This window comes from Oncorhynchus mykiss, chromosome 10 (assembly GCF_057628025.1).
Source record: "Oncorhynchus mykiss isolate SJ-2025 chromosome 10, ASM5762802v1, whole genome shotgun sequence".
Classification (NCBI taxonomy): domain Eukaryota; kingdom Metazoa; phylum Chordata; class Actinopteri; order Salmoniformes; family Salmonidae; genus Oncorhynchus; species Oncorhynchus mykiss.
The window spans coordinates 58047318-58058954 of NC_143031.1; the positions used below are offsets into that span (position 1 = coordinate 58047318).

General features: G+C 44.4%; 1 protein-coding gene across 1 annotated transcript in view; it reads left to right on the forward strand.

The window, feature by feature from the left end:
- The window catches only part of LOC110534329 (alpha-1A adrenergic receptor), a 31907-nt gene extending 23875 nt beyond the window's left edge, over positions 1 to 8032 (forward strand). The window contains exon 2 of the mRNA XM_021619120.3: positions 6163 to 8032. Within this exon, the coding sequence (XP_021474795.3) occupies positions 6163 to 6767 (605 nt within the window). The 3' untranslated portion in view covers positions 6768 to 8032. The remainder of the gene's footprint in view (positions 1 to 6162) is intronic.
- The last annotated feature ends 3605 nt before the right edge of the window (positions 8033 to 11637 follow it).

The following is an 11637-nucleotide window of genomic DNA, read 5'->3' on the forward strand; positions in this document are numbered from 1 at the left end:
GGTAAGGGTAGGTAACAACACATCCGACACGCTGATCCTCGACACGTGGGCCCCTCAGGGGTGCGTGCTCAGTCCCCTCCTGTACCTTCTGTTCACTCATAACTGCACGGCCAAGCACGACTCCAACACCATCATTAAGTTTGACGATGACACAACAGTGGTTGGCCTGATCACCGACAACGACGAGACAGCCTATAGGGAGGAGGTCAGAGACATGGCCGTGTGGAGCCAGGACAATAGCCTATCCCTCAGCGTGATCAAGACAAAGGAGATGATTGTGGACTACAGGAAAAGGAGGACTGAGCATGCCCCCATTATCATCGACGGGGCTGCAGGGGAGCAGATTGAGAGCTTCAAGTTCCTTGGTGTCCACATCACCAACAAACTAACATGGTCCAAGCACACCAAGACAGTCGTGAAGAGGGCCCCAGGAAACCTATTCCCCCTCAGTAGACTGAAAAGATTTGGCCTGGGTCCTCAGATCCTCAAAAGGTTCATCGAGAGCATGCTAACTGGTTGCATCACTGCTTGGTATGGCAACTGCTCGGCTTCCGACCGCAAGGCACTACAGAGGGACGTGCGAACATCCCACTACATCACTGGGGCCAAGCTTCCTGCCATCCAGGACCTATATACCAGGCGGTGTCAGAGGATGGCTCTAAAAATTGTCAAAGACTCAGCCACCCTAGTCATAGACTGTTCTCTCTGCTACCGCACGGCAAGCTGTACCGGAGCGCCAAGTCTAGGTCCAAGAGGCTTCTAAACAGCTTCTACCCCCAAGCCATAAGACCCCTGACCATCTAATCAAATGGCTACCCAGACTATTTGCATTGACCCCCCCTCCCTCTCTTTTACGCCGCTACTACTCTCCGTTGTTATCATCTATGCAAAGTCACTTTAATAACTCTACCTACATGTACATAGTACCTCAACTAACCGGTGCCCCTGCACATTGACTCTGTACTGGTACCCCCCTGTATATAGTCTCGCTATTGTAATTTTACTGCTGCTCTTTAATTACTTAGTTACTTTTTTTTCTTATTCTTATCCGTATTTTTTTAAACGGCATTGTTGGTTAGGGGCTCGTAAGTAAGCATTTCACTGTAAGGTCACAATAATTACATCAAAATGACAAGAAAACTGTGGGCTATTACGCCAATGTACTTGGAACTTTGTTTGACGAAAACACTGAAATTTCGCCAAAGGGAGGGACGAGTGGCCGACACCAAGTTGTGCACGGACAGCAGTGGACTTGTAAATTCTGTCCTAATGACAATCGTCAAATGTCATTACACTTCTTGGTGTTTTGTGTTGCCGATGTCTCTTTCCATTGACCACTGTTTATGAGGCTGGTAATATGTTTCGAGTGGATGAACGTGCGCGGGTAGCCTAGTAAATGAGCCATTTGAAGTCATTATTTGACAATCATATGAAACCATGACTGGTTGTGTTTATGCCACAATAAAAGGCAATAAATGTTGACTAGGCCCACAGAGATCCTTTTGAATTAATAGGGATTCTATATGAAATTATATGATTAGGAGTATAAAAAAAACATGCAAGAGTGTGCACATATAGAAGGTCCCATTCCGCGAAGTAATAAATTCGACTTTCACCCCTGGTTAGGGTTAGGGGTTAGGGGTTAGGTTTAGAGTTTGGATTTACGGTTAGGGGTTTGGTGTTAAGGTTTAAAGGACATTTTAACCCCCGGAACATCAACATATGTTAAAATGGGGCGTTTCTATGTTTTGTAGTAAAAGAAGATAGAGGGAGACAAGTGTTTCCAATGACATCGGTGTGTCTTATGTAATTTTAACCAATTATGAGTAGGCATTGCCTACTAATTAATTGCCTACTAATTGGTTGATGATGTCATTGTAAACACTTATCTTCCTCTATCTTTTTTAGTACAAAACATAGAAAAGCGCACTTTTCACATATGTTGATGTTGGGGTGATGCTGGAGATGACGAATATGAAATAAAATATTGTGAAATTTCCCGTTAAGGTTAAGCGTTAGAGTTTGGTTCAGGGTTAGGGGTTAGGGAAAATTGGACTTTGAATGGGAATCAATTGTTTGTTCCCCACAAGGATAGTAAAAACAAACGTGTGAGTGTCCATGTGTGCCACGTCAGCTCCAATCTAAACTAAACTGCCCACAGGTCCCTAGGGAGAGGGCTCAAGCCAGGGCAAGGAGAGATGAGGGAAAGGAGGGCCGGTCAACACCGTGGCGGGGATGAGATGAGATTAGGGATGTGGGGGCTGTACAAAGCATTCCTCTCCACTGAAACATCACTACCAAGAGAGTTTTCATTTATATTCTTCGTAGCTGTCCATTTACCCCCACAAACCGATGCTGGCACCAAGACAGCAGTCAACAAGCTGTATAAGGCCAAAAGTAAACAAGAAAATGCAGTTCCAGAAGCGGCGTTCCTAGTAGCCGGGGACTTTAATGCAGGAAAACTTAAATCTGTTTTACCTCATTTCTACATGTGCAACCAGAGAAAACAAATCTAGACCACCTTGACTCCACACACACACACACAGAGATGAGAACAAAGCTCCCCCAACATTTGGCAAATCTGACAGTAATTATATCCTCCTGATTCCTGCTTAGAAGGAAAAACTAAAGCAGGAAGTACCAGTGACTCGCCCAATACGGAAGTGGACAGATGACACGGATCCTACAGGACTGTTTTGCTAGCACAGACTGGAATATGTTCCGGGATTTATCCAATAGTGGGATTTATCCGGCTTCATCAATAAGTGCATAGATAACGTCATCCCCACAGTGACCATATGCCAATCAGAAGCCATGGATTACAGGCAACATCTGCACTGAGCTAAAGGCTAGAACTGCCACTTTCAAGGAGCAGGACACTAATCCAGACGCCTATAAGAGATTTTGCTATGCCCTCTGACAAACCATCAAACAGGCAAAGCATCAATACAGGACTAAGATTGAATCCTACTACACTGGCTCTGATGTATGTCGGATGTGGCAGGTCTTGCAAACTATTATGGATTACAAAGGGAAACCCAGCCGCAAGCTGCCCAGTGACACGAGCCGACCAGACGACCTTCTATGCTAGCTTCGAGGCAAGCAACATTGAAGCATGCATGACAGCACCAGCTGTTCCAGACAACTGTGTGATCACGCTCTCCATAGCCGTTGTGAGTAAGACCTTTAAACAGGTCATGGGGTGTGTACTCAGAGCATTCCCGGACCAACTGGCAAGTGTCTTCACAGACATTTTCAACCTCTCCCTGACCTAGTCTGTAATACCTACATGTTTCAAGCAGACCACCATAGTCCCTGTGCCCAAGAACACTATGGTAATCTGCCTAAATGACTACCGACCCGAAGCACTCACGCCTGTAGTCATGAAGTGCTTTGAAAGGCTGGTCATGCATCACTTCGGCACCGTCATCCCAGAAACCCTAGACCCACTCCAATTTGCATACCGCCCCAACAGATCCACAGATGATGCCAATCTCTATTCAACTCCACACTGCCCTTTCCAACCTGGACAAAATAAACACCTATGTGAGAATGCTATTCATTGACTACAGCACGTACGGCCCAGAGCATCACTGGGCCAAGCTTCCTGCCATCCAGGACCTCTTTACCAGGCGGTGTCAGAGGAAGGCCCCTCAAGTTTGTCAAAGACTCCAGCCACCCAAGTCATAAACTTTTCTCTCTACTACCGCATGGCAAGTGGTACTAGAGCTCCAAGTCTAGGTCCAAAAGTCTCCTTAACAGCTTCTACTCCCAAGCCATAAGACTGCTGAACAATCAATCAAATGGCTACCCGGACTATTTTCATTGACCCCCTTTTTTCACTCTGCTGCTACTCGCTGTTTATTATCTATGCCTAGCCACTGTACATATGACCTCAATTACATTGACTAACCTGTACCCCCACACATTGACTCGTTACTGGTACCCCCTGTAAATACTGTAACCTCGTTATTGTTATTTTATTGTGTTACTTTATTTTACTTGAGCTTATTTCGTAATTACTTTCTTAAAACTGCATTGTTGGTTAAGGGCTTGTAAGTAGGCATTTCACTGTAAGGTCTAAACCTGTTATATCCGGGCTCATGTGACAAATACAATTTTATTTGATTATTCTCGACTGTGTTGGTGTGTGTGGAAACATGATAATTCGTGATCCACTCCGCTACAGCCCTGTCGATGTGAATGGGGGCGTCCTCGGCCCTCCGTTTCCTGTGACTTTGAGGAAGACGTTTTTGTCCTGGCACCACACTGCCAGGTCACTGACCTCCTCCATATAGACTGTCTCATCACCGCCGGTGATCAGGCCAACCACCATTGTGTTGTCAGCAAACTCAATGATGGTGTTGGAGTCGTGCGCGGCCATGCATTTGTGGGTAAATAGGGAGTAAATGGGGACTCTGTAGGCACTCCTGAGGGGCCCCCGTTTTTAGGGTCAGCGTGGTGGATGTGTTGTTGCTCACCCTCACCACCTGGGAGCGGCCCGTCAGGAAGTCTAGGATCAAGTTGCAGAGAGAGGTGTTTATTCCCAGTTTCCTGAGCTTAGCGATGAGCTTGGAGAGCTATAGTCAATGAACAGCTTTCTCATGTAGGTGTTCCTCTTGTCCAGGTTGGAAAGGGCAGTGAAGAGTGCAATAAAGATGGAGTCATCTTTGGATCTGTTGGGGCTGTATGCAAATTGGAGTGGGTCCATGGTGTCTGGGATGATGGTGTTGATGTGGGCCATGGCCAGGCTTTCAAAGCACTTCATGGCTACAGATGTGAGTGCTACAGGCCTTTAGTAATTTAGACAGGTTTCCTTGGCGTTCTTGGGCACATGACTATGTTGGTCTGCTTGAAACATGTAGGCATTACAGACTGGGTCAGAGAGAGGTTGAAAATGTCAGTGAAGACACTTGCCAGCTGGTCAGCACATGCTCTGAGTATACTCCCGGTAATCTGTCTGGCCCCGCAGCCTTGTGAATGTTAACCTGTTTAAAGGTCTTACTCACATCGGCTACAGAGAGCGAGATCACACTGTCATCTGGAACAGCTGGTGCTCTCAAGTATGGTTCACTGTTGCTTGTCTCTACGCAAGCATAGAAGGAATTTAGCTCGTCTGGTAGGCTTGCATCACTGAGCAGCTAGCGGCTGGGTTTCCCTTTGTAACCCATGATAGTTTGCAACCCCTGTCACATCTGACAAGCATCAGAACCGGCGAAGTAGGATTCGATCTTAGTTCTGTATTGACATTTTGTCTATTTGATGGCATGTCAGAGGTTGTAGTGGGATTCCTTATAAGCATACGGATTAGTGTCCTGCTCCTTGAAAGTGGCAGCTCTAGCCTTTAGCTCAGTGTGGATTTTGCCTGTAAGCCATGGTTTCTGCTTGGGATATGTACGTACATACGGTCACTATGGGGGACGACGTTGTCGATGCACTTATTAATGAGGTCAGTGATTTATGTGGTAAACTGTTTAATCCCGGAACATATTCCACTCTGTGCTAGCTATAAAGTCTTCCAGCTTAGCATCCACTTCATTGTAAGCAGAAATCAGGGGGATAGAGTTATGGTCAGATTTGCCAAATGGAGGACGATGGAGAGCTTTGTATGCATTTCTGTGTGTGGAATAAAGGTAATCTAGAGCATTTCCCCTCTAGTAGCACAGGTGACATGGTGGGGAAAATGAAGTAAAACTGTTTTTCAGATTCCCTGCATTAAAATCACTGGCCCTATACAGCTGTTTATGGCCCTATACAGCTTGTTGAGTGCAGTCCTAGTGCCAGTATCGGTTTGAGGTAGTAAATAGACAGCTACGAAAAATATAGATGAAAACTCAAAAGGTAAATCGTTTGGTCTGCAGCTTATTATGAGGTATTCTACCTCAAGTGAGCAACACCTAGAGACTTTCTTAACATTAGAGATTGCGCACCAGCTGTTGTTAACAGAGAAACACACCTCCCACTTAACCTTACCCGAAGAAGCTGCGGTTCGGTCTTGGCGATGCATTGAAAAACCAGCTAGATGTCTCATTTCAGGCCAATTCTTGTCTTACACACAAAAAGTCAAAGTTTATAAATGAAGAGAGATGAAAATGTCTAGAGCATAAGTCATCTTAAACATTATCACAGATCCTAACGCCTTTCTCCCCTGTCCCCTCCCAGGCTCCTTCTTCCCGGCACTGAAGCCATCTGACATGGTCTTTAAGGTCATCTTCTGGCTGGGCTACTTCAACAGCTGCATTAACCCTGTCATCTACCCGTGCTCCAGCAAAGAGTTCCAGCGTGCCTTCACCCGCCTCCTTCGCTGCCAGTGCCACCGCCGCCGCCGGGTCCTGCGGCGCTTCTACAACCAGCGCTGGCGCACGGCCGTCAAGGGACACCACCACCAGGGCATAGGTGGCAGGGAAATGGATATTATGGGTATCAGCAATGCCAGGGTGACAGACTGCCAACCGGAGTACACCCTCAACCACGAGTCGTGCGGGAGCTCGCACTACTACAAGGGTACTAAAGGACTGAGTTTTAAAGGGTGGAGCCTGTTCCCGCCGCTACAAAAGTCATCGTTCCAGCTCAAAGAGAAGATGAACAATCTGTCAAATAAGATTAAAGGAGGTCCGGGCGGGAAGGGAGGCGTCACGGCCCCCGCCCTGGCGAGGACTGAGATAGACACGGTTTCCATGGGGATTTACAACGATGTCGCCGAGCAGAGCTGCTATCAGATCTATGACCTCACAGAGTGCTACGGCCTGAAGGAGACAGACATCTAGATTCTTGAGGGACAGACAAAGGGAGTGGCTAATGTGGATGGCTACTCTCATTAAATTGCTTAACCTTCTTCAATGACATTTGCAGTGTCGCTGCAAGGGAAAGCGGTTGATGGTTGGGTTGCCATTGGGGTATCAACATGGGGAATAACCAATATAATTCCGCCTTAAAACACCTAGATGGGGTTTGCCGTTGCAAGCCAGAAAGAGGTAAAAGGAAAAGGAATGTGCTCTTTTCCACTTGCACCATGGAATGGAATGCGAAAATTCCACAAAATGTAAGATCGGAACATGGGGTTATCATGGGAACATTTGACCAGCAAACAAACAGGACCGAAAAGAACATTTGTCTGCAGAGAGTTGTTTGGACATCGATCAAAGGGCCGAGTTCATTTTGTCTGGAAATGGCCCACTTTGATCCAAGCACAAATTGCTCCAAAATATGATATCAAACCTTTAATGATTGTGTCGTGTTTGTTTCATTTTATTGGATGGAAATTGAAGTGAAGTGGAATGGAACGTTATTTCTTGGAGCTGCGTTAAAAAGACAAAATGCAGAACAATGAGTGGATATGGAAAAGTCACTTTCTGGACAGGTGGCAAGATGTCAAACTGACTGCTCAATGACAGGCTGGGCTCTTCAGCAGCCGGTCACTGTGCCCTTTGAGCATTCTCACTCTCAACTCCACGCAGCTCAACCCCTACAACCAGCAGCAACATGGAGACACTATGATCAGACCATCCAGCTCAACACAATGCAGCCGGGCACAGGTGTGTGTTGTCTTAACAGAGCAAACGCATATAACAAAGTGAAAGCCACTGACTTGAATGACGAAACCATTGCACAGGACAATTTCGGGATGATATGGGTAAACATAGGATAACATATGGGTAATTATAATTGCATCTGATGATTTTGCTATGTGAATGAGTGAAGTGAGCTGTGATGAACTGACATGAGCAGACCTCTGTGAAATTGCATTATAAAAGTGATAGGTCACATTGAAAACAATGTTTGGACCAGTTGAATAAGTATCGTGGTGTATTTACCTTAACTGCATTCAGAGCCAGAGAGAAGATAGGTCATTTATCTTTTGAATGGACAAGGATTGACAGAATCAAAGCCTTGAACCCATTGATTACCGTATTTGTCTGTTCTTTGCATTGCCAAAAAGACGCTTTCGTTTCGTTTGTATCTGCTGATGGTTCAATGACGTCTGTCAATGTCAAGCAAAATAAAATGGAAAAAAATACCACTTTAAGAAAAATGTTATGTCATTTCTGGAGGGTGGCCATGGTCGGTGCAGGCTTTTGTTCTAGCCTAACGATTCAACTGAGGAACTAGCGAAACCTTAACTGACTGTATCAGGTACTTTGTACAGTAGCTAGGTTTGGACAAACTACACAAGACCAGTAGTGGTGAATCTTGGTGGGGCAAAAAAAACAATGTGGGATGCATGCCAGCCAAGCCACTAACAACACAACACATCATAACACTAAACAATACCTGAATTACGCTATGACAGTGACAAAGGGTGCCCACAAACTGTTATGGCCTACATAAAGCTGTCCCAACAGCAGTCCCAACACCTTACCACTGCTACACCTGACTATCAGCGGAGCCTTGTCTGGCAGCGAAATAGTTAATTCAGCCTCATTTACAGCCTTTTAAAAAACATAGCTGATATGGCTGACTTGCTTAAACAAATGTGGTTTCCACTGACAATTGAGATTTACAAACTATGGCATAAGGGGACGACAAGCAGATAAGAGGCAGTCCGTGATTTCCATTAAGAAATTAATGAGTGAGCGACGACGGACGTAGTCAATATAACTATTTGTTCAGCACCTTTGAAATGTACAGGGACAGAATTCAGAAATATGGGCCGTTCTTACTGTGTACTCCCTGCACACCAAGTAAGAACCGTAGTATAAATCTATGGGAAATATAAACAGACAATGAAAGCTCTTACAATATTCAATGATTACATTTCAGGTTATGGCTACATGTGTACCACCAAGTTAGAACAGTAGGCAAAATTAAGAGGTGAAAATAGACCAAATTATTGGGGTGAGGCACATTGAACGCCGTTTGGGTCTTTGCGTGTCACAAGAGATACACGTCATAACACTATTTGACACATTAAATAAGCTTTCATTTGACACGTCAAACAACACAATTCTATGACAGAATGTTGTATGTGCTGAATTTGCACGTGCAAGCCAAGCGCCACCACTACTATCAGTAGCACTGTCAAAGCTGTATAAAAAAAAGTTGTCAAGCGAGACCGGACCAGGAACGATGTGTTTACAATACAGCGTTGGTGTCAATAGACCAAATTATTAGGGTGAGGCACATGGGCTACTAACAGCTTACTACACATCATGCACTTAGTATTACTTTCTTAGCTACAGTATATATATATCTATCCCTTGCATATTACATCATTTATGCAGCAGCATACAAGACATTTTTGGACTCACCTTGTGAAGCGGTCCTTTGTGGGCAAATTTTGTCATCAAAGTCTGGCATTCTCTGGATTAATGGTGGGAACTCGGGGGAAAAAACCCACACAACTACTCCATTGAATAGCAGGCTAACGTTAGTGGTTGCTTTGCAATGCTTGCAGTTAGCCTCTGATTCCTTCCAAACGACCCATTGTTGAATTTGCGATTTCCAACTTCATTATAATTTCTCTTCATTATTTATCTTCATATGACAAGGATTAAAAAAGGATTTGCCAGTAGATTGTGGTCTTGATTCATGATGATGACTGCTCACTTAGACATTAAAAGTAAGATGTTGACATGATCAGTACTATCAAAGCTATTGTACATATAACGTGAGTTGACATCATTGTATCTGTGGCCAATGACCTTGAGCCTTCTTGGAAGGACACTTGTAATGTAACTCTATGGCCGGACCCAAAGGGCTGAAATGTCGGATGTCTACACTTACTAAGGACTTAAACTTGCCGATGACGTACTGTCCCTGTGAGTGACAGAACACTGCGACAATCACGGCGCAAAGCTCCTATTTTCTGCTGACTTGCCCCACCACCACCACCACCACCACCACCACCACCACCACCACAGAAAGCACTGAGCTAGGCTGAAGCCCCTGCATTTTGGAGCTGCCTTACTCTAGAAAACAAAAAGGAGACCATGTGTGTGATGATATATTTTTTAAATGATTTGTGACACGTATGAATGCCAAAATAACATGCCTTAACAGGCAAGCCCCCATTTTTTTTGTTAATATATTTTATTTATTTTTGCTAAAAATGTGGGGCTCAAAACATGTGGGGCTCTACCCCACCTGTCCTGAATGATGGTGTCGCCACTGCACACCAAATATGCATTTTAACTATTATTGTACTGTACCTGTCATTCCCAGCAGGTGTCACTATTGGCAGCTGCTATTTACCATTTACTGCAATGCCCTACCAGCTGCAATCCCTCACAATCACAATTCACTTCAAATTTCCATGATCACATCAAAGATGGCTTCTCTGACACCAATAGAGTAATAGTAGCACTACCAGAGTAGTATAACTACCACAGATGAGGGCAGAAAAGATGGTTCCTTGTCTCTGTGTGTTATACACTAATACTATACTAAGACACTATACACTATACATTAAGAACACCTTCCTAATATAGAGTTGGTTGTCTAGGTCTTAATTGAAAGGAAAAAACAAAAACCTGCAGACACTAGGACCTCCGTGGAATGAGTTTGACAGCCCTGATCTACACTGATCGAAGTAAATTTGATAAGTGACATCAATAAGGGATCATATATTTCACCTGTATTCACCTGGTCAGTCTCTGTCATGGATAGAGCAGGTGTTCATAATGTTTTGTACCCCCCCCCCCCCCCCCCCCCCCATAAATATTAAGACAAAGGAAAGCACTAGACATAAATTATAGATTTGTGTCCCAAACGGCACCCTATTCCTTATATAGTGCACAACTTTTGACCAGAACCCTACTGAGCTTATTGGGGGATAGGGTGCCTTAAGTACTGTATGAGTCAGCCACTGAGTGAGGGGCCCAGCCAAAATCTCTGCCGAGCTGACAATAACAAAATGGCCATGCAAGCAATTACTCCAGACAAAGACTAAGCTAAGAGGATGTAGAGAGGGAGAAAGAGAGACAGAGAGAGAGAGAGAGAAGAGAGCGAGAGAGAGTTTCAAGGTTCATTGTCATGTGCACTAGAATAGTGAAATGCCTTTCTTGCTTTCCCAACAATGAAGTAATCGATATCAGTAGTACTACATAAAAAAGTAAAGCAGGACAAAAAAGAAGAACATGAGAAAGTAAAGTGAGCTATATAAAGGGTCAGTTCTAGGGTCAGTGCCAGGACCATATATACAATGTGCAGGAATACTGGAGTGGTAGGGCCAGATGTGACTAGTCATCAGGACATAGTATATGATAAACAGAGTAGCAGCAGCATACAGTATATGATGATTGCATGTGTGTTTATGTATGTGTGTGTGTGTGTGTTGAAGTGTGAGTGAGTGAGTGAGTGAGTGAGTGAGTGAGTGAGTGACTGTGCATAGAGTCAGTGCAAAAATAAAATAGAAGGGTCAATGCAGATAGTCTGTATAGCCATTTTGTCAGCCATTTAGTAGTTTTAAAACTTAGGGATAGAAGGAGCATTTGGTGTCAGACTTGTTACTCCGGTATCGCAATTCACTTTTTACATTTTTTATTTTGAGGGGAGGGAACTCAGTCGAGGTCTCGGCTTACTGTTGTGAGTTAGAATAATAGAACAAGGTGCAATTTAGAAATTTGGTTGTGCAGTTTTTTTCTTGTTATGTCAGGCACCGATAGTTAGTCAATTAGCCCACGGCTGTGGATGTGGGTA